This window comes from Triplophysa dalaica, chromosome 10, assembly GCF_015846415.1.
Source record: "Triplophysa dalaica isolate WHDGS20190420 chromosome 10, ASM1584641v1, whole genome shotgun sequence".
In the NCBI taxonomy this organism is placed as follows: Eukaryota; Metazoa; Chordata; class Actinopteri; order Cypriniformes; family Nemacheilidae; genus Triplophysa; species Triplophysa dalaica.
In genome coordinates this window covers 16,259,849-16,284,287 of record NC_079551.1, presented here as the reverse complement: position 1 = coordinate 16,284,287, position 24,439 = coordinate 16,259,849, and the positions used below count along the sequence as shown (strand labels likewise).

General features: G+C 36.9%; 2 protein-coding genes across 6 annotated transcripts in view; both read right to left on the bottom strand.

Annotated features, from left to right (window-relative positions):
• nek7 (NIMA-related kinase 7) overlaps positions 1-5,955 on the bottom strand; it is a 75,603-nt gene extending 69,648 nt beyond the window's left edge. Inside the window, exon 1 of one of the 2 annotated variants that reach the window (XR_008907824.1) lies at positions 5,684-5,955. The gene's annotated coding sequence lies outside the window, so the exon portion shown is untranslated. The remainder of the gene's footprint in view (positions 1-5,683) is intronic. The other variant, XM_056759615.1, reaches the window with a different exon arrangement.
• A 6,689-nt stretch (positions 5,956-12,644) lies between these two features.
• lhx9 (LIM homeobox 9) lies at positions 12,645-23,619 on the bottom strand. Of its 4 annotated transcripts, XM_056757826.1 has the most exons (6): positions 23,493-23,619; positions 20,843-21,053; positions 19,965-20,167; positions 18,899-19,254; positions 16,450-16,652; positions 13,495-15,936 (listed from the first exon to the last, which is right to left on the bottom strand). In XM_056757826.1, exons 2-6 carry the CDS (start codon positions 21,014-21,016, stop codon positions 15,682-15,684), a joined length of 1,191 nt encoding a protein of 396 aa, XP_056613804.1. In that variant the 5' UTR covers positions 21,017-21,053; positions 23,493-23,619; the 3' UTR covers positions 13,495-15,681. The 4 variants fall into 4 exon arrangements, with proteins under 4 accessions (XP_056613806.1, XP_056613804.1, XP_056613803.1 ...); XM_056757828.1 differs by lacking the exons at positions 13,495-15,936; positions 23,493-23,619 and adding an exon at positions 12,645-13,468 and having other exon boundaries at positions 20,843-21,347; XM_056757825.1 differs by lacking the exon at positions 23,493-23,619 and having other exon boundaries at positions 20,843-21,347.
• Between the last annotated feature and the right edge of the window lie 820 nt (positions 23,620-24,439).

The window sequence follows — 24,439 nt, the reverse complement described above, 5'->3', positions numbered from 1 at the left end:
AATATCCCTCCTGGCTCCTCCTTTCAGCATCTGAAGCGACCGAAAGTTCCACCAATCACTAAACGCACGATTTATTATTACCGTAACGCTCCGTATCATACAGGACCAAAACAGCAGATGTTTATCATGCTTCATTTCTCTGGAATATTCATGATGCAATAATCGGAGGAATATCACAACACGCTTTCCTCTGCGGCCTTTGACAGTTCGTCAACATCACAATTCAATCCGAGCTAAGAAGCATTAAGTGCTTTTCTGTGAGATTCGATGATATGCATCAGTTAACCGTTTCAGTACCTTAGTCACGCAACAGTGTTGCAACACCTCAGTTTAATTTCAAAGAAATAAAATGTTCTTTTACTACTTTCATCCCTCCCGATTGTTTTTTACTAGTGTTTTATTTACAACTAAAGTAAACTTTAAGATGGATTGCCCTTAACCGAAATTATCAAGTATCCATCTATGTGGCCACCTACTCATGTCGAACCAGGAAGCTCTGAGGTCGATGTCCTTATCACATGACGTTTCCAAAACAACAACAACTCAGTACAACTAGATTGATGTAAAACAAAACTAGATCATTCTAAACTAGATCTTTTTTAAAAAGAGCTGTCAACAGTGGAAGCGTTTGATGTCGACTGTTATGACTTAAATTTGTTATTCTTGTATTTATAAAGCTAAAATATTAAAAAAATTACATAATTATGTATTAACAAAGTACATAAAACATTGCACAACACGGTTTCTTTACCTTACCCACATTTGTAGCTGTAAGCTTATAATAATGACTAATACGTGGAAGACGTCAGTTTGACATAATTTGGTTTCAAACTGAATTAAGCGAAGTACTAATAGAGCGTTCCCACCAAACGCGACTTGCGCGAATAAATTGTGTAATTCGCGAGTAGTTGAATGCTTGAACATTTTGAGTTTCTCTCTTCATTTGCATGTGAAATTCGCTTCACAACAGATGCGAATTAGCGTCATGGGAGGGGCTTCTGCGCTCCAGTCTATAAATATATATAGCTATATATAGTAAAGAGCGTTTTTTACAACTTACCAGATTGTCCGACCTCCTCACATACTTTCTTCAAAGCAAGATCCTTTTTATTCCTCTTTCAATAAAAGTATCATACAGCTTCGGGTATATCCAGATACAGCAACGATAATTTGTCCTCCATTGTTGTTTCGGATTTCTGCTTCCGCTCGCAGCTTCATAATCACTTCACTACTAGAGAAAGCTCCTGATTGGTTAACAGATTTTCGCCCAAAGTTCAGATTTTTCAACATTCGTCAAATGCCTGAAACGCTCGATTCGCGCCGCAAGATGTCCTATCACGTCTTTGCATTGACTTAACATGTAAATCACTGGCACTTAATGCTTCATTCGCGTTTGGTGGGAACACACTGTAAGACTTACAACTATAAAGAACAGAGAGGGTGATATAAAGGCAAATGTTACTGACTGCAGCTTTAAATAACCTGATAAAATGTAGCAAAGCTAGTTTAAGATGGTGCAGAAATCCTAAATTAAATTTCTTTTAATAATAAAAGATGTACTTGAAACTGTGAGTGCAATTCGTAAACGACACCTAAAAATGCAGTTTCACTTGTTTACATAGAATATTTCATAATCATTTGGCTGTCAAATAGTTGCAAACGTATACCAGTTCTGTCAAAGGATTGCAGATAACGGGTCGAGTTCCGCTCAAGCACCACCTTCATGATGGTGTAAATAAGATCTACGAGAGGTTCGGCCTCCTACACTCGGTCATTAGGAATTTCCCTACTCCAAACCCCTGCTACAGCACTCCATCAAATCCCCTTCACCTCTTTCCTGAGCTACATTTGTAAAGCTCAAGCCATCTTCTAACACCATCACTTCCTCTTCTTCAGAACACAGAGCAAAACTCAAAGAGAAGCTCTTTTGTGAATCTTTAATAGGCCGCAGAGGATCTATCATTTTCATGAGCGAGAAGTTCTGGAGAAATGTAGCTTTGCTCTGTACGTGAACGATCTCGTCAAGTGTATGTGATCGCAAAATACATTTAAAAACCAAGCTTATTTTCAGGTACAATTGCGCAAATTATGATGCAATGCAAGCATGTTTTCTCAGGATGGAGGAACGGTGTGAAGAGAGTTCTTGTTGAGCAAGTAAATTAAAGTGAGCTACATTTGACATCTTAATACCTACCTAAACAATAACTTTTGATTTATTGACACAGACGTTTGAAAGTAACTCGGGTATCAGCAGCTGAGTCATGGGGTTTGTTCCCACCACAGTAACACAAGAACATACGTTAAATATGCACAACAGGACCGCAAGCCAGCAAAACACGCCAACCAAGAATTTGTGATTACATTTCTGGCCTTGATTGCCTATGTTGTGTTTTTATGAGTATGCAAGTACTTTAAGTACATATTAAATATGTGGCCTCGAGTTGTCATACAAAAATGTAGATTTTTGTCTCTTCCAAACAAGCTGATATCAACTGCCTTTTGCTTTTCTCTTTTGCAAATATAAAAAGGGTCCCAGGATAGCAGGTTTAACTTCGTATCATAAATCTGCACACGACTCCTTGCCTCCTACGGAAGGCATTGTACAAAACTTCAGCAAAAGGCAAGCAATAATAAAAAGCTTATCGAAGGAACACCTGCAGATCAATCGAAAAGGACCTCGACTTTTCTAAACGTACAAATAAATTGACGGTTTATGAGTGATACTAGCATTTTAAAGTTACTTTCCGCCAGCATCAACATCACATGCTGTTTACTGATCAGGTTGGCAAAGAACTTTAAATAACTGCAAATGTTAAATCAAGATCCAGATGAAAACTGGCTGCTTAAATAGAGTGCTGTTCCTGCCAAAATGGCAGACGTCATCAAAGTCATCTCAACTGACTCTCTTTGAGAATAAAATAAATACCGTAGTTACTCACATTCGTGTCTTTCCACTTTCACTAAGGGAGCGGATATGTTTTTGTATTCTAACCCATGTTCCCACAGGCCTACTTCTGTTGCACCTGTGGCTAAAGACAACCCGATGGCCACGACAAATGATGCTGTTAAATACAGTCTGAAGATCTTGAAAAACCAAGTACATGCAAAAACACATTTGGCCTGTTTTCAACCACTACAAATGCTTGTGACATCAAAACATCAATATTAATGAGATTCCCTGGGATATATTTGGCCAACGTGTGCAAAAAACCCATGACTTTTAGCAGCTCAGCACACGCTTTGACCCAGAGACCCAGAGATACTAACGTGACAGACTCCTTGTTCAAAGAAACTGGCCTGCTTTCATCTCCAGCTTTTTTCCTAGCCACACTGGCCCAAGCCATCTGCTTTACTCTAATGCGCAGCTTAAAAGAGTCGTTTTTTTTTCCCAAGGCTTCCCAAGCACGATAAACAGCCTTTATGTAGCTCACCCCTGTTTACAGCATGCAGTATGCTGCGCTGTAAAATATTCACTGTTAAACTGTCAACGAAGCTGGCCACTCGCCCGGCCATCACAGTATGGTGGCACTAGCCCTCGGTCGCCACCTCCTTGGCCTCCCACCAATGCCTGCTCGCAATGAAGCCCTGGAACCGGCCCACTTCTCTAGACCCTCCAGAGGAATTCAAACGCCCCACAAGCTTCCAGGCCTAGCTTAAGACATGTGTTAAGGGTTTTTTATTCACCGCTCCTCAAAGGCAACTGGCAAAGGTCTTAAAGTTCCTTTTTGGCATGACTTCTGAAAAAACACACAACAGCTTCCTGCTACAGCTCTCTCCGGCTGTTTGTTTCCCTGACTGATTGAGTGCATAGAGCAAGGTCCTGTCGTGGAAGATACAGAAATGAGGGGGTGTTACGGCTCTCTCCAGCCACAGACCTCGACAGCCCTTGGGCCGGAGAAACTCGGCTGAAGCTGATGAGTGTTAGTATGCCATGATGGCGTGGCCAGCTATTTGCAACACATGAAGTATTGTGTAGTAAGAGACACAGGCTTTCAAAACAAAGAGCCTCTTCCCTGCTCTCCATGTCATCCTGTTTGAGAACCATTAACAGTCGTTTGCGAGAGGACGCAACAACTGCCGAAAGCATCCAGCACGACAGATTTGTTTTGGTGTTGGATCAAAGCACATATTGACTGAGATTTTCTAATTTTTTATGACAAATGCAAGCTGTCAGCGTCTCTATTACCATGTTTGCAGTGGCATATGCATCGCGTAATTACGCCATGAGAGCGGGTTCGCTTCCTAGGGAAATCTAAAATACCTAAAAAAGGAGTGAAAAGTAATAACGACAAATTGCAGGAATCGCATGTGCTGCTTTCGGACGTGCTGAGAGCACAACTTGAACTCGCCAGCTTGGCCTTCAACACACGCTAGCAACAGCACGCTAACAAAACCGTTCTGTATAATAACACCAAATATCCATTTGTATGACTGTATACATAACTGAAATTATATGATGAATGCCGTTTCATAGAATAAACACACAGCACTAAAGTAATCTCAATATTAAAACGTTTCTTAGGTTTGATTTTTTCAAATCAGCCATTTTAATATCCATCAAGCTCTCTTGAAAACATCGGATTACTCCTTATCCAACAAACTAGAATAGACCTAAATGTGCACTTTGCAATAAAAAAAGTAGTCATGCAGTATGGGTTTTAATGGTACATCAAGAGTACAAAATTACCAATTTAATGCAAATATATACATATAATTCAAGTTAATTACAGAAAAGTGGTTTAATCATAATGTCTTATAAGCCTAATGTTTACTTCATGTTCCCTTATTATAGATTTATTACAAGCTTACACAGCATTTATAAGGCAACTATGCAAGATAATTTTACAAACCGTATTTTTATTTTTGTGCTGCTTCATTGTCCAGTGTGAAGCAGACAAACCCTGTATTAGCTTCAATGCACCACGTCACAGTACGTGTCACTGGTATTCACAAATCAGAGTTACGCATAGCTTGAAATTACAACACCAAATAAATAAATCTATAAATGATAGATCATAAAAAAGGTCTGTGTATGCGTGTTAAAGAGTCAGCTTATGTTGTCAATCTCAAAATTACGAGCAGGCGTGTATAAAACATATTCCAAGAAGGAAAGTTTTGCCAAACTTATAGACAAACTCTATTGTCTAATAAACAGTGTATTTGCGGCATTTGGGTAGAAAACCAATATTACAGATGAATAAAGCTGTTTGGCCTCTGTCGGTGTAATTCGGTGTGAAATCGTCCTCACATTTCTGCTGCATGTGTCAGTCAGACTGACAGACTTTAGCTTTAGCCCAACTTGCGCTTTAAACGTGGCGCGTGACTGCTAAAAACACAACCGACATTCTTGAAAACGGCTGAGAAACGCCGTTTTCACGACCGGGTAGGTTTATTCCTGATGGCATAAATCATGTTTATTCACAATTCTGATAATTGCGGGTTTTAAATTCGATGAATTGACGCAAAAGCTGCGTTAGCTTAGCGCGCTAACTCCATTAACGTTAGCCCAAAACTTCTGTCAACTTTTCTCAGTCGCTTGAGATATTTACAGTTATAATGCTCTTTGTATATACTTTTATCGCACAAAACGTTTCCCACTGACTAAAAATCCACTTGTTTAATGTCAATAAAACAGTAAAGTGAGATAGTACGCTGTTTTGAAGTTGACTGGATGAACTCTTACCAGGAAGTGCCAGCCGAGCTTCACGCGCGCTGAACTGGAGCTCGCGCAGATGAGGACGAGAAGGAGAAAGATGATGAGGATGAAGGCGCCTCAATCTGTCACTACAAGGTCGAGCTCCCGTTGAGTTCCTGTCCGAAGTTGCAACACACACGGGTTGTCTGCGCGCGGATGCGGAGTGTGTGTGTGTTCCTGTGAGTGTGTGCGTGAGCGCGCTCCTTAAAACGCCGTTTCTGACCTGTGTGTTACACACGCGCGCACATACACACGGAGCTCAAGGGGTGGGATACTTCAGACGGGATAAGCGTTCAAAGGGAAAAGAGTAAATCCTGAAAAAAAGACTTATCTTTTCTATTCTGTTCTGTAAATGTAACTTCATTTTTTAAGGTACTCTCATCTCTTTTACGTTTTGTACGTTTCTATCGAATTTTGGAAAATTGAACTGTTGACTGTTCTGTAAAGTGTTGAGTTTCATTTACATTTAGGCATTTGGCAGACGCTTTTATCCAAAGCGACTTACATTGTTTTATCCTATACATTTTACATAGGTGCATGCAATCCCCTGGGATCGAACACACAACCCTGCGTTGTTAACGCAATGCTCTTACGTTTCAATTTTGAACGTTTCTTTTCTATTTTATTCTTTTCATTTCTGTTATATTCTGTAAGTTATTTTTCTGCTCTACAGATTTGATGTGAATTGTATTCTGTTTTGTCTAGTTTTATGTTATGTTTAATTTAATATTACCTATATTGCCTATTTTTTTTTTAAATTTGACTGTGTTTATTCTGTACATTTCTGAATGTGCATTTATATGCTGTAGTTCTATTCTATTCAGTAAATTTGACTCTGTTCTGCAAGTTCAATGTCTATTTCTGATTTCCTATTATGTTCTGTGGACATCTATTCTATTTGTTCTGTTCTCTTCTGTTCTGTTCTGTTGTGTTTTGTTTTCTAAATTTCCATTCTGTTAATAGCTGGAATACACAACAAGAATTTAAAATCTGAACAGACTTTTTTATATAGACAACAACATACACTTGCATACATTTTGAAAGTTTCACTGACTAACTGATCAAATCTTCAACCTTTGGCACAGACTTTCTACAACAAGTCCAGACAGAACATCTGGGCAAAATCTGAGCAAAAAGCCTTAAGCATGAGACACTTTACCTCAGTTTTGTAACCAGAGATGATCCATTCTACTGTACTTAACCTCGCCTGATTTCTGCATGGACTGTAATGTAACTTCTGGAATTTGGGAACATGTACTTAATGTCAATTCTAAAAAATGATAAATAGCTCCAAAAGATAACATGTACAACAGACTGCCCTTTTTAGTTCTCCCCATTGAAAAAAAAAGATTGCCCATGCAAGAACCACGCAAATATTCAAATACATTTCCATTTTTTACATTTTTTTTTAAATGAAATTGTTTCAATGCTCATATTTAAACGCATACCACAAGCAACCCGTGTCTAAATGCTACAGTCCATAGGCCTCTATTATCTGAGTACATTTTTAAGATTTTTAACTTAACACGATTTGTGCAGGACAAAAATATAATAATTATAAAGAATGTGTTTTATTCTTTAAGTAACGAAACACCATGAGATTATTCACAAATAGTTATTATTTGAATCTGGGACATTTTTTGTAGTTTTGTGGTTCTACAGACCAAAATGAAAATCCTTCCAAGTGTTCTGTGTCTACCTTGCTACCACCTGCGGTGCATGTTCCCCGGCTAAAAATCTATCACCTTTGCAGGAAACAATCTTGAGTGAACTTATCCATGTAAAGAATTGTCTTTTACATTGTGTACTTCATCTTGAGTTCAGATGAAACCCCATAGAGTAGTAATACATTCAATCAGGATATTTGAGGGGAGTATTTTTGTTCCGTATGAGTACGAATGTTCCCTTCTGCATTTTTGACAGTTGATAATCAACAAGTGTTGCGTGGTGTTTCACCTTTTTTAGCTTGACACATCAATAGCAGCTCTGCTAACCACCTCACAAATACCATATAAGAAAGGTAAAGCTCACACTGTGTGTTTTCCCCTTTTCTTGAACAAGCGTTGAAGATTAAAAGAAACGTCTGCGGAAATTCTGTCAATTCTGTTGGTGAATAACGGAAAGCTGAAATTTAATGGCGTGGGTTATATTGGGCTCCCTCAACACCCACATTTTGCTCTCGATAAGATCAATGGTGCTCCGTGACAGATATGCACTGTCTTTAGTATCTTCAAATTTCTGGTTTCTGAGGGAATAATTAGATAGATGGATAAGAAGCAGCTGTTATGACTGCATGCTGCAGTGAAGCTTCGACACTCGAATCTGTTGTCTCGGAATCTGAGTAATAATCCAATGAGTTGATTGTTCCAAAAGTAGAACAATGGCGGTTCTGTAATGTGAACTTTTTTTTAGATATTTGTTTTGAGTCGTTTGATTTTGTATGTTTTTGGAATGTAGATTAGCTTTGCTTTTTTAGGGTCGTGTTTTTCTTTGCCCCAGAAACAATGTTTTTTTTATTCGTATTGTAAAAAATCTTGATTTAATTTATCAATGCAGCTGTCAATATAAAAAGAGTCATCTCACCTGTATGGAAACACAGACGTCTGCTTTTGTCTGGGTCTTTTTTTGCTCGTGTGTCTGCAGTCGTGGAATTCAGGCTGTTCTCGCTTCTTTGACATTTTCGACAATCCACATTTATTGTTTATGAATTGCCTATAGTCTCAGAACAAATGATTTATCTTTATATACATTATTATTCATTTAAATAGATCAATAATACTGAGACTATCATTAAAGGGATAATTCAACCAAACTGATAAATCATTATTCAACATCATATCAATTAAAGCATATATGATTTTTCTTGTGTGGACCTCAAAAGAAAAGGTTTTAAGAAATGTGATCAGTAGTTTTGTGCCCATACAATGGAAGTCAGTAGGATATAATATTGTTTGGTTACCAACATTCTTTAAAATATCTTTTTTTGTCTTCTGCGGAAGCAAGATTGTTGATAATGATTGATTGATGTTGAAAGATTGTGGTTAAAGATTCAGGTTATCCCACCTGTGTCACTACCAGTACTTAGAAATTCTGCATCATGGGTAATTTGAGCTTCATATTGTGTAATGTGAAATAAAAAAAGTGATAAAAAATAAACCATTGTACAAAGAAGCACAATGCCAAGAGTTTAAATATGAGTTTAGGGAAAAAGTCATATTTTGCTTGCAGTAACTTTTTTATGTACTATTAAAAGTATATATACACTATACCTGTATATATATAGAGAGAGAGCCTGTACACCTGTATAAATGTATGAATTTGTATCTGTGCTTTCACTGGCGAGCAATATGCCTGTGTATCCACCCACGCACTCGACCTGCATGTAAGTCATTGACCTCTGACCTTTACTTTCACAAAACCTCTGACGTTTAATCTGCAGCTGCTACTGCAAGGCCCTCAGGGTCAGAGTGTGTGTGTGTTGGGTGCAGACGGTACATGAACATGTTTTTCTGACACAGAAGTGGGGAGTGATATGCATACTTTCCCAGGAGAAAGGGTGCTGGTGTGGAACTGCTACTGTCTGAGAACACACACACACATACACAAGTATGTCAGGTTGACTGTACACATCATATGACACTGGGCTTCTGCTTTCTTGCCTCAGCGGTGTATATGCAATGTACCTGTCTGTGTGTGTCTGTGTGTGTATGTGTGCGTGTGTCCCTCTCAGGCTCATTCTTGTGTGTCAGTCACAAAAGCACAGGAGTCCACATGACACACACTTCTGCTGTTTACACAACACTGTGTGTTCTGAGGCACACACGTCCATAAGAGACACTTTGAGAATTCCCCAGAGGAGCATTTTATTGCTCAGAGGTTTCTCCTTTTCAACTCGAGAGACTTAAAGGAGGTTTTAGTTTTAGAAAATTGTCAAGATTCTCTTAAGTTTGTTCATGACAGACAAAATAGACATTGATGTGCCAATTGTTGTCATAGTGAGATCAGGCGTGCAGATGGCACCCCTTCAGATTCACAGTGACCAGATCCGTCCCCCTCACTGTTCCTACGAAAGGCGGTAAAACTGAGGATCAATCAGGGTTTCCGTTATGTACATTAGCCTAAGTAGTGGTGGACAGGCCTGTCGTCACTGCTTCAGAATTGGCTCGGCCACCGGCGTTTACGCTGCTAGCCTGCTACGACTCCTGACCCCGTCCTCGGGGTCCTATGAGGAGCTGTTAGCTGCTTCCATTGTGCCTGTGGTAGGGGTAACCATAGTGATCAAATGCCATCTTCTATGACTGAGTTTGGGTTTTCTCTTGACTGAAAACAGCCACAAAAAGGCAATGAAGAGACAAAAGTAAATCAACTTGTTTATTCAAAAACCAAAGGTAAGTTTGTAAGTATGGTATGACTGTTGACTTTTCCCATATGTGGCAGATTAGTTTTGTTATTTATTTGTATAGCTAGTCTTTTGCACTAAGAAAACACAGCAAAATATGGAGAGCATGACTATGTGAGTGGACAGAGGCAAATAGTGAATTAAGACATAAAGAATGGTTGGATAAACCAAACAATTTATCATCAGGAAATAATGTTTTAGCTGGACTTGCAAGACTAAATTAAGGTCCTGGTATAACATTATCATCTTACCCAATGTACTGTATAAGGTAAATTTACTGATTTATGTTTTAATGTTTATATAAAACAAATTTTGCAGAAGGCGTGAAGTTTTGGTGGATGATTGGAAAATAACAGATAGATCTTGCATTGCTGGTTTTGCTATGTAGGCCTTTGTTCATTTGTGTTTTTCCAATGCTTTTTTAGTGCAAACCATTAGCCCAAATTACGCAAAGTAACTAGTTGAGCACTAGTTAAAACCCAAATTATGTGAAATAACTCTTAGTTGAAATTATTTGCTGACAGCTTGGTCCCCCTCAGTTAAAAAATACCATGCGCCCCTGAGTGAGATTATAGAAGTATTTAAAATAGATCCATTAAATCAATATTAAAATGTGCATATTGGACGTTTGAGACATTATTGAGATCTTTTCTAAAACGCGGTATGTATAGGTGTTAGTGTCCAATCACATTATGTTTTGGACTAGAATGCAGAATGTATAACCATCATACTTTTTTTTTTTTTGTATTTTTTGTAATTCATAACACTCCGTGTCAGGAACACAGCATGCCCAGTTATGATACTGTATCACTTCATCACACTGTGTGGCTCCTCATGTATGCGGGATTTCCGTATAGTCGCAGTCTGCAGGGGAGGATAGCGTTCTGTTTGCTTCTGGTTACGGTGACCGTCCACTCCTTCATGTGCTGATGAATAAATCCTCCAGTGTGACTAATCATCGCCTCCTTTTGATATCTCACCAGGTCCTCATTTTTGAAGGACTCCCTTTAGTCGTGGGTGTAAAGAGGCACTCGAATTTGTCTGCGGAGTTCTCCCAAAAACTACTGCATATAGCTCTGCATATATTGTATTTTGTTTTTTTGTTTATTTGTAAAGGTATTACAAATACTTTCAGCAGATGCTTTTATCCATAGGAACACTCGAAAAATTATGCCATAGCAGAGCCATTTTGGCTAAGTGGCTCCATAAATAACATTTCCAAGAGCAACCAAAGAACTTTACTAAATGTTCTTTGAGGTGGAAAAAGTATCCAGAATATATCATCATTAGAAATAATGGTATGAGAACATTTGAGTGTTATTGGTTCCCTGGGGAATCAAAAATGGTTCTGCTATGCAATTTTGCTTTTTTCAAGTAAACATGCTGTGCTATGAAGACATTTTAAAGATTGTGTGTTTTCCTGGAGATCAAACCTGCAGGGACCGTATAGGCGTTGCAGGAGCTAGAATTAAAATACAGAAACTGTCTGATTCTGATCACATGTCAATTCAACTTTAATTTGCCCAGCTAACATTTGTTTTCAAAGAAAATGTTTATTAGTTTAATGAATAAGTAGCCATACAAAACTAAGAGCTGTCGAATGATTACGATTAATCGCATCCAGAATTAAAGTTTGTGTTTACATAATAAATGTCTGTGCATATTACCTTTGAATTTATTAACACATAAACATACACATACCTGTATATTTAGGATATACGGTATATATATGTATTATATATGTAATATTTTTTTTCTATTTTTTTTTTTTATTAAATATATTAGATTAGATTAGATTCAACTTTATTGTCATTACACATATACAAGTACAGTGTAACGAAATGTAGTTTAGGTCTAACCAGAAGTGAAACTAGCAAGTGCAGGATATACAGTGTGAATTGCATGAATTTATAAATACAAAATTAATATGCACAGTATACAGACACAGATATATTATGTAAACACAAACCTTTATTGTTGATGTGATTAATCGAGATTCATCGTTTGACAGCACTATAAAACATACATATTTGGTCTCTGTCACCCAAACAGTATGTGATGTTAGCTTAATCTAACTTTGATACGACTGTTAGAACTTTAGGTTTATCTTATCAGTCATTTAAAACCAGAACCCTTAGACATTATCATATGAAGCTTAGCTTAGGCATTATCAAGACCATTCCCAGTGTGTGTGTGGGGATGGTCTGTGGACTGAAAGAATGTTTTGTGGTCTTGCACCACATCTAGATCTTACAAGCAGAAGATCGGTGATGCAGCTACACTGACATCTCAGGCATAGCTGGAATTCAACACTCTTCTGTTTACTGGGCCCCCATGCTTGTCCAAACTCTGTTTAGCACCCTTAACACAGACATGAGCATATAATACAGCAATTGTTTAAAAGGTGTACTCTTAGAGTTCAATGTAGTTTTCCAAATATGGTCAGAATATGTTAAACAGTAAAATTAAACAATACTGTTTGAAATGTATTTGATTGATAGTTTATTGTACACCACAAAAAGCAACACATCCTAAAACCAGTATTGTTTTTTAGACAATCATCTTTTATTGTCAAATGAAGCATGCTTTCACCACTGTTTCTTTTGTTTTTAATCTTAGGATTTTGGCTTTAAAAGGAAAATTCCTTTGCACGTTTTAGTACACAATAGACAACAAATAAAACATCAATATAAAATACCCATTCGAAATAGGCAATGTGAAATGCATGCAAAAAAAGGTGACTCCTCTTTTTTTTTACTTATTTTCATTTTATAGCACATTCATATGGTGTTTAATGGTCTTTCTTTTCAGTTTCTCTTAGCTGGACATTTTGCTGCCAAGTTTAAGGAAGGCTGTGTGTTTATGGTGAGTAACATTTGTGGCACAGGAAGGTTTTACAGCAAGCAGAATTACAAGGTTGTTTTCAGTGTGTATGTGTGTAGACATGCATGCGTTTGTGTGTGGGTGCGTGTGCAGGATTTTCAGTCTCCCATCTCCTCCAGTCGCCTCCTGGAGTAAGATTGCTCTTATATGTACATCAACAATACTGTACAACTTTATTTCTCTTTGTGTTTTCTGCTTTTTTTCTTGAAATTGCCGACCTGTTTTGACAGGCCACATGGAAAAAAATATCCCATTTGTTGTGGATTCTCTCACAAAGATGGTGTTGAACATTCAGGACAGGATTAAAAAAAGAAAACAATTTGGATTAAATTTTTTTGGGTAGATTTTTATCACTCTAATATCTTATCCTAATATTGTCTTTGTCTTCAATGGTGAAGAATTCCGATCAATGTTTTCCCCCTTCTTTAAATACTTTAGGGAATTTTCAAACGTCGTGAAGTATGGCTGTAATGCCCCAAGATTTGTTCTCCCTGAAAAAAAATCATAAAGTAACAATATATTAAACTACAGAGTAACCTTGCTTTGAAAGGTTTATTTAATGCTTTCTATCATTCCTTTGATTTGTATTACTTTATGAATGTTCATGCATTAAAAAGCAATCCTCATTCTTTGCTAATTGTCTACAGGGCTTTGGTTCAAATCCATGGGGCATTACTTTGTAACAACAAACATTAGTTTCAGATCGATGTCAAAATGAAAGCAAAACGTGCAAGGGTTTTGATTTAGGGCGATCTTGGGTGTTTTGGGTGCGAGCAGATTTTTTTTGGCTTTGAATAACAACATGAAAATGATTCGTGTAATGACAAATAAAACTCTGGTAAAGCAAAGTATTTTTATTCACACAAATTTAATAAGATATAACAACTGTTTGGTCCATAAATATTTAAGGGGAAATAGTTTCTATACACCATAATTTTTCAAGAAACAAGGAAACATGGACAATCTTGGTAGAACACGTACTGTACTATTAACACGAAGATCAATATATATGATTCTCGGATTTACCAACTATATCAGAAAGAGTGCACAACTGCTTTCTATGACATCGCTGCCCCCTCGTAACAGAACACACTATTAAAAAGATCTTCCAAAATCAGATGGAAAACAGAACAGTACAAAACTAGTGAGGCGTTCCAAGGATGTAAATCATTCAACAAACAAACATGTATCTCCTGAATATCACAAACTCTCTTCCAAGTTATCGCATAAGGCACATAGTAGAACTGAGTTAAGCATCTACTTGATGAAGTAGATCTAGTGTACCGCTTTGTTCTACAACAGAACAAATCTTCTCATCACACAAGGAAATGTTCTTACTCTGCCCCGCGCCTCCAACAACCCACAATAAATATTTTTTGGTCTGTTCAGTGGCAAGGGTCTGTTTAAAAAAACTCAAATAAAATCATGTGCTTTGATATTAAAGGGGAGGAAAAGAAAAAGGGACTGATGAGGTGTTTCTCCTCTGATTTACTTGCAGCGGGCTTTTATCAATCTTGAATTTTCGGAATTCATAAAAGCAGTAGGAGCTTCCTGCTTAGCATTCACAAGCACGCTGGAACCTACATTCAGCATGAGGGACTCGCTCATAATGTTTCCTACTGGGCACCATATTGTCACTGAGTATTTATTTACTGGATCTCTTAATTCAAAACAGTTGGCCCACTTGTTGAGGCCAAACAGACTGACAGGGTTAAAATTAGCTACTTCAGAAACAATTTATTAGGCCAACTCGAAAATATGATCTGGAGGACTGATATTGCACCACGTCGTGCCAAAATGGGATGCTGGCATTATCACTGTACAGATGATGTACAGATGTACAGTTTGATTTTCCTTTGCAGTCCAGCATCAGTGACAGAACAGAGCTAAAATGATCATCCGTAGGGCTGTAATCTAAAGGTACAGAATATGAGTCCAAATCAAAATATCTTTTGAAATACAAATAAATAATTTATTATGTCAGCAAATTCTTAGAAATATATCTTTTTTTTCCATACCAAATATGCGTGAATGCAGTAAACATACCATGTATGCTGACACATTGTGTGCAGATACATTTTTGGTAACATTTTATAATAAGGTTGTATTTGCTAATATAAGTTGTATTAACAATGAACAAACTTCTGCGGCATTAAATAATCTAGTTCATTTCAGTATTTACTGATTCTTTTTAAAATCAAATGTTGTATCTGTTTGTATTAGTCAATGCACCAAAGAGCTGTGCTGGCACAAACTAAAATGAACAAAGATTAATAAATGCTGAAAAAATATATTGCTCATTGTTGGTTCATGTTAGCTAATGCATTAATCACAACCTTATTGTAAAGCGTAAACCATTTTTTAAGCAAATGTGGGTTATTAATGTCTTATGCAAAACTTAAACTCACATTATAATGTAATCGTTTTTTCACATAAAATAAAAAGAACTAATTTTCTAAAATCTCTGAATGTCAACCGTATAAGCGCTCACCGTGTCAAATGACATGACTGTGCAGATTTAACACAAAAACAAATAATTAACAAGTACTAACAAACTCAGCTGCCACGCGGTTGCAAATGCTACACATTTAGTAGGTCTCTCATTTTCGTTTACTTTCCAAAGGTCTTTGTCTGGTCTCCAAAAAGTGGACAGGAAAAAAATCTCGAAATAAAAGGGGACAAAGGAAACAAAAACAAATCCGTGTTAGAAAAGGTTTGTCAAGGTAGTTTGTGGGGGACTCCCGGATTCGTGGCTGTCCAAACTAGAGGTCACTGATGTTACTACGGTGATAGAGGGATTGGTCAGGTCAGTTAGTGTGGTGGCTGTGCTCGGTGGGGTCAGAGCACCGCTGTCGGACGAGGGCGGTGGAAGTGATGTGCCATCAGCCTTATCAACACCCCCATTCTCCTGCCGCAAAACGTTCCTTCTGAATTTGGCCCGTGCGTTTTGGAACCAAACCTGCAAACCAATCCCAGTGTCTTTACTCTTTTTGTGTTCTGCTTCGAATTAATCTCATATTTGTCCCTGTGCTTATACAAGTGAATAAAATTTGACATCACAAAACGTATCACTACTGAACAAGTGAAAGGAGGGAACTGCAGTAGGCCTCAACTTTCGCTAAGACGATCTTTTGCATATACGGAGTCTACCAAAAAACAAATGGACACAATCCAATTTAGGTCAGATATTGGCTTTTTAAAAGTTCCTCAATGGACCTTTCAGTGTATCAGTATTGCCCCTTGAATTAATCCTCCATTTAGAATACAAACTACTCAGTTACTTAGAATCAAACACGTTTTCTAGATTTCCTAGCTATTGCTCGACAACATGTGAAACTACATGACATGGCACAACTAAAAATGTCCCTGAAATAAGGATGGATGACAACAGAAAAACAACAACTCAAGGATGAGATGATGGGTGTGAATGTGGGATGGAATCTAATTGGCTCAGAGATTAGGTGACTCTTACCTGAAGAACTCTCTTGGTCAGACCCGTCTTTTGGGCGAGTTGTTTTAAGTCCTTTGCATCTGGGTTGTGATTTATGGCAAAATAGGACTTCATGGTGCGGAGCTGGTGGTGTTTGAAGGACGTGCGCATGCGCTTCGTCTTCTGGGATGGAGGGTAGGACTGCTGATCGCGATCCAAATGGTCTGCATCGTTTTCGTTACAACCTTAGTATAGGGAAGAGAGCAGAAAAAAATATAAGGGAAAATAGTAACGAAAAAATAAACAAATGTGTCTGGTGTTTGCTCAAATAGAGTACGTGTCGAGTTTTGTGAGTATTGGATTATAAAAATACACAACTAAATTGCGTTTTCTAAATTGCAAAGGTGCTTGATGCAAGCGAGCTGTAGTTAAAATCATTGAGGTTATTTTTTTTATTAGCCCTTTTTAAACATACGTGTATTTACATTAACATTTACCACAACGTAGCCTATATTTAAAATACTTCGGCAGTAATTTAATTCCTTGATAATGGTATTTATGAATTCGGTCAAATTAAACATCATTTTCAACGTTTGCTATTTAATTTACTATTTGAACACCTACAACATTTATCCGAATTTAGAAATGCTGGCATGCACGATGAAAAGCGTCGTATTAATGCATCGTTTCTTAAATCGTATCAGCGTAATTTACTGCGCTCGATAGATTATGGAGTTTGAAAATATAACCATTAATACCTGCAAACTAAATATTAGTGTGTGCCAAGAAAAGATGAAAAATTTTACATAATTTAAAAGTGTCAGTTTTGATGTTAAATGCTGATCCAGTTGATTCATTTGGTTAATAATTACACTGATGCTCTGATGCTGAGCATCAGTGTAATTAATAACCAAATGAATCAAACATTTTTTTATTTGTATTTACATGCAGCAGTAAAAATATAAATTCCAAATATTAATAATTTTACATTTCATAGTGTAGAACTTTGAATAATGTCCTCATGCATGTTACCTTTACGACCCACGTTACTTTTTGCCACCAGAGGTCTCTATCTGCAAATATGCAACAAGTATCTGCACGACTGACCTGGGATTTACACTGAATTTTGTGCGGCAGATAAGATGTAAGGTTTTGAACGCAAAAAAATATTTATAAAAATAAGCTTTAAAATAGTTTAAATCTTAAATAATATTATGAAAGTATAGAAATTTAATTAAAAGAAAATACCTGCACAAATGATAAAACAAACGAAGAACCCTTAGAAAAAGAGAATGAAATATATTATCAGTTTTCATAATAGTTAATAATAGCCTAATAATAATTCAAACAATAGGATATTCCAAAATAATCCATTCAGTTTACAAAATAGGATATTCCAAAATAATCCATTCAGTTTACAAAATAGGATATTCTAAAATAATCCAATCAGTTTTAAATAATTACCATGTCCCTAAAAGTAATTTAAACAGAAGTCGTATTAACTTGAAAACTATATAAAAAATTGCGACAAACAGATAGGATAATGTTCACAACACCTATTAAACTAATAAAATACACGAGTTTCAAGTCGGATTGATTTGCGTTCCTTTAATACTTGAAACGTTGTTATGAATAACTGCTTTGAAAAAGTGTTTCAGTGTCACGAGAACAGCAATGACCTTCCTGTGGCTGAATCAGAGCTGGTGGAGAGCCAGAGATTCCGACGTCACATTCAATTAACTGAGAACAATTAACAGGCCTTATTTCTCTCCATTCATGAAGAACGGCAGATACTTGGCACACAAAGCCAACTTTTTTCTCCACGCAGACTGTAATTGTAACAGCCACAACAAAACAGGCGCAGCGGGGATGTATTATTATGACATTTTGTTTCTGAATTCAGAAAATTCGAATAGAATGTTAATCATGCCGAACCGATTTACAATATAGGCTACGGGTATAGAAGGCCTGTAGGCGAATGATCTTCAATTGTAGTGATTCCTGCACGTGGGGTTGGGTCACGGGTTCACTCCTTTGAGAATTTCAAATTAGATGTTTGATGATGACGCACTAATGAGCCAGACCTATAATTAATCGGATCCAATCAGGGGCGAGAAAAAAGCGAGATGTATTTTGACTGCTGTTGGCCTACTGATGTTGAATAAAATGATATTTACAAAAATACACGCATATATAAATAAACACTTACAAGTGCCAAGTGTCATTACAATGTTACCTTGAATAGTATTATAATTTCTCAATTTGATTATAGAACAATATACAATTAATATAATATAGTAGTAGGCTAATAATAAAAACATTGAAAGCTGCTCCAGAATTTGTATAAGTATTAGAATTGGTCAGAAATCCTGCATGTAATTAAACAAAACACTGTGTAATATAAATTTGACCAGAACAAATTCGTTTTTTTATAATTGTCGACCATCAAAAATAGGCTTATTTTCGAGTAGGCTATTAATAAACATCTCACCTGAGTTGTAACTGCCGATATCTATCCCCATCGCCTGACTCTTCCTCTTCCGCGGCCTTCCTTTTTGCACCGTGCTGGTGCCGTTGAAGTAAGGCAACGCGAGGCCCCCGCCTTTGGCCGCTAATTCAGCGTAGTTTAATTGAGGGGGATACTCTCCCTGAATGAGGGTCTCGAAGTGAACCCGGCAGTAAACCAAGTTTTCTTTCATGCCGAAATGGTCACCCGTGGTCAGTGTTTTGTTGCATGTGGTGCAGGTGAAGCAGCTCAGATGATACACGGAGTCCCTGGCGCGCATCACCATTTCCGAGGCGGAGATTCCAAGGTGGCAGCGGGCACATCTCTGCACGGAGAACCTTCTGAAACATGAAATGACGTTTAAAATCAAAATAACAAAGTATGTATCGCTAACACTTCAAAAACGATGTAATAGGCTAATGAAAAAACATACGCAATGCTCGCGTGTACATTTAAAAATATATTTATAAAATAGCCTAAATTAAACCAAAGTGTCAGGACATTTATTTAAACATAGACAGACAGACGGAATAATTATTTTAATGCTAGAGCACAAATGAAAATTGAACACAAACATGTTAACAATAGATTGAAGTTGTGGCTTGTTTTAACACTACGCACCCTATACAAAAATAAACAATTGAGATTTGTTGTCAGGTCATTATAGCTTGAACTCAGAACAAAATATTTTTACATTTTTATTTTGAATAAATTATATTAGTTTTGGCCAACATTTTATTCGTATAATTAGATTAAATGAGAAATGTGTGTAGCCTAAATATTTAAGGCCGATAATGCATTAATGTGCATTGCGCATCAATTGATAAAGAAACAAGCTCAAGTTAAATCGTGTCAGATAATCACTGCAGATCTCTATATGGGTCAGTGGTTTGCATTGGATTTTGGCACTGCTGTCACCAATTCTTTTCACTCTCTAATCTGCCCGAGAGTGTGTGTTAAGTTTTAGCTTCATCTTTTGCAAGCCTGCCTTACTAACTAAGGCCTAGGCCGATTGAACATGCCTGACTCTTGCCTAAAAGTTAGATCTTACCTGTAGTAATCCTCTTTGCAGTAAATGCTGCCATCCTTTGCGAAACACGTGAGCTCAGACTCGAGGGCCAGTTTACATTCACAACACTTCAGACACCGTAAATGCCACTGTTTATCAACGGCGAGTAAGTAGTATCTGTCGGAGATTTTGCCACCGCAGCCGGCGCACAAGGCAGGCTTCTCTGGGCTCATGGAGGGCATTGTCTTCAGAAAATTAAATAAACGAACAAGCAAAAAGAAAAGCAAAAGAGATCGAGTCAGTGAAAGCTGAGGTTCAACATATACCTCTGTAATTTCGAGAGATAGCTACAACTAGACAGAAACACAACATATTAGTATAAAACTTATTATTGTTAACAGAGCGCAAGTTGCACGTTTTAACAGAGAAGCAAAAGATACTAATTAAAAGTCAAATATCATGCACATTACATTACAAACGTTTTCATTTAATTTTCGTAACTACATTCTAAATGCATGAACCGTATTGGATAGATAGCATACTAAAATAAGGCCTTTCGTCATAGTAATAAAACAAAAACTTGTGTATTTATTCTTACATGTATTTGTAATAAATGCAATTTTGCTTACAAATTAATAATTATAGTTTTATCACCCCATTCGTAGAATTGACTATTTAACACGTTTCGCAAATCTCTATCTGACTTCATGTGCATAATTCTCTAGGCCTGCTTATAATTTAAAACGAGGGTCTAAGACTAGATTTTGCAGCATCAGTGTTGTTCTGTATATTTATATACTTTAGAAGTTGATCACATGCTGTTAAGCATGGTGAAAAGACGGAGTTATGTAGTAAAAATAGTTCAAAGGGGACCAAGATTTACCTCAATAAAAATCAAACGACTCAATTCAAAATCTTACCGTCTCTCGGCCGTTCATCTGAACGGTTTTAGCCAGACGAGACTCCGTTTTAGATCTCCTCTCCATCTCCTCCATGATCCCTTGAATATGATCCCCAGAGATGCCGTGGAAAAGCATGGCTGCTGGACGCAATGTGCAACTGCTTTCTTTCGCCTTGCACCCCACAACTTCCATATACAACTGTCCGGATCCTTAAAACATCCGAAAGGATCTGCACCAACAAATTCACACAAATGCAATCAATACCTTAAAAACAGAGCCGACGGACTTTGATGGAGAAAGCGAGAAGAATCTGGGAGGCAGGGACCAGTCCAATTCTCCAATGTCTGCGTAGGCAGGAGAGGCAAAAAGTATAGTCCGGATGATATAAGGCAAATCAGAAGACTGGATCGGATGTTTACGCGTCAAAAGTTTGAAAACGTGCGATTTCAGATAGTCCCAATCTCCTACTGGGGATCCGAATGCATGAAAGTCAGGTTTGGGACTGTGTGTGTTAGAGATCCTGTGTCCTATTTGTGAAGAGAGCAAACGCCTGCCCAGCTTGGGTAATTGGGTAGGAGGAGTTCTCCCTCTCTCCTATGCCACTGATTTCTATTCACCAACAAAGACCTGTCACTCTCTCTTCAAACCGATGGTGATGGGCAACACGAGCGTGGAAAGCACTTGGTATAGACCTTTTACTTATTTTTAACTGATGCTTTGCCACTTTTTTACGTTTTTATTTCATTTGTGTATTTAATTGAACATTATACTGCTTGAATGCATTTCTGCTTTGGCTATTAAATAGTTCAATGATGCAATAATGATGCAATGAAATTTCATTGATCGAGTTCACTTAAAGTTCTGCATGGCATCTTTTGTGAAAAAATATATAATTTATCTTTAATTGTTGCGCCGTTGATTGTTGGTTGGTGTTTTATTGCAAATTATACATCAGAATGTATCTCTGATAACTCATAATTAAATTCCTAAAACAGAATTAGGTTTTCTATGTGGTCTTTGCTCAAATTATTACAGAAATAGGCCTATGCAAACCGGTTCACACGGTTCATATTTAGATTAAAGTCTCTTATTTTATATTATGAGTGGAAAATGTACAACAAAATTTCAATAAATCGTAACGACATAACATTTTTAGGCAGAAGTTCGTAGCTCAAGGCATAAATTCAAATATAATGTCATTTATGCATGGAAAAGAAAAAAAATGTAACAAACATTATAACCAGACGACACATCCTAAAACAGTTAAAAAAAATAGAACTACCAAAAATAGCATAATTTCAAAAGCTGTCAGACAGCCATCAAGGTGTGTGTGTTGGTCTCTCAGTGTGTGTGTTTGCGGGAGAAAAAAGAGAGAGAGAGGGTGCAATGTAGGCAGGAATTACCAGTTGTTTATTTTCTTTGATTTTAGATGTCAAATGCGTCTGTGTCACAGTTTCTTTTCAACATGAATTGAAATTGTGACTTAAATTTAAAAACGGAAACATATCCTAGAACGCCTATATCCAGTTAGTAATAACATCAAAGGCAGTATGGCTTGTGTAGGCGATGTTCATGCATCTCTCATTGTACATGTTGGTTGTTTAAAATTGCAATGCCTGTAGTTCATTTGCATACTATTTCATGACAATAACTGTTATATTTACACTAAGCGATTTATTTGCATCCATATATGAATTTCCTTAAGTGTTACAATTTTGCAACTCGGGACGCAGCGTTTCGACTCTTGACTGTTCGTTTAATTTTGTCTAAATAGTTTTGACGGATAACTGCGATTTCTTTTATATTTTCATGTCTGGTAACCACAAAGCCCTTTTCGTTTTAGTCGCCTTTCAAAATTATTTTACCTATTTTAGAACAAACATAAACGAGGAATTTGAGATAATCGAAAGCTTAAAAAACAGCATCTCTATTCGGAGGTCAAATTGAATCTGTCAGCTTCATAAAATCGATAGAAAAAGACACCGAAGGTTTATTCCAAATTTAAATAAGACTTTTGTTTGTAAATTAATTAGCTTGAACTGAAATTATTTTAACACATGGACATAAATAAGCTATTCTAACATGCAGTTGGATACGACCTATTTTAAAGTATTCGTGTATACTAAAGCAATTTGTACAATGTGTTGTAATCTTTGTGTTGAAATGTGTTTACGTAGCCTAGTATTTTTAACAATACTATTTTAATCGAATATATTCTTATTAGTGCAGTTTGACCTATTGTCTTAACATTCATTTTATATCTAATTTGTTGCAACTATTAATTTTTGCACTGTAGCCTACTTGCACCTAAACGCATTTAGGTTTCACTTAAACGAAAAATAATGCCACGTTTATTAGTAAGTTTAAAGTCAAGTTTAATTTGATCGATTTCACAATTCGATCAACGTTTTAATTGAATAGCGAAACAGCTAACCAAATATTTTTTTCTAAACATACTTATTGCTTAAAATACGACCAACAGTTATCTCTATCCTACATTCATCCATATCTATATTTATCGTCTGTATTAACTTTTACCTGTCACCTGTCATATGAGCAAATTGCTTTTGGAAACAGTCTGTCCTAGCCAATTATGTAAGAAACAAAATGCATTTTATAAACGAAATCTACTACCCTACTTAATTTCATAGAAAAAGTGATGTTTTACCATGAGCCGGTGCGCGCCGTCCTAAAGTCACAGCCTCGCGGTGAGGAATAGATAGATGAGGTGCAGTCTATGGCGGAGGGGGGTTAGACAGGAGCAATGCTACCAGCAGAAGGGGGCTGTTCCTTGTTTCTCGCGTCCCAGCATGAGTGTCAATTATACAACAAATCCGGAGTGAGCTCTGAATATACATGCGCGAATGCTTCGGGTTTATCGTATGTGAATATAATGTTTATATGACAGTTTTGTTCAGTCCTGGTCCTTGAGGACCCACCAACATTGCACCTTTTGGGTGTCTCCTTAAGCTAACACACCAATTTATCAGCTCATTAGAAGAGATTCTTTCACCCGAATTGGGTGTGTCAGCAAATGGAGACATCGATGCAGCATCGGGGTGTTCCAGGATAAGGATTAGGAAACACTGATTTATATAAACAAGGCCATAGCAAAAATGTGCCAGTATACTTGTAAGCAGAGTCCAAAAAAAATTCTGTAAATCATTTTTTGTATATATATATATGAATAAATTAAGTTATGGGACATAAAGTTTTTATTTGGTTAAAAGAGAACTGTTACTGATGTACACCTCTATTTAAAATATTGCATGAACCAAAGTATAGGCTACACAATATTGCAACAGGAATACTTCGAAATTGAACTATTGTTTTTACAGTATGTTCTCATTTAGTTGATTTAAAGTCAATATCACATGTAACACAGGGCTTTGTAAGTATAGTGGAACAAAATAATTCAGATTTATTACATTTAATAACAACGAAGACACAAGTTTCTGGCCATAAAATAATTACGTGGCTGCCAACTCTGTGAAATTCAACCGCTGTCAAAAATCACAAGGCCAAACTAGGTACAAATAAACCTTATGTGCTCCAAACCCCACAAGATGTTCTGCCCTTTGCAGAATTTTGGGGAAAACACTTTAAAAAGGGGCA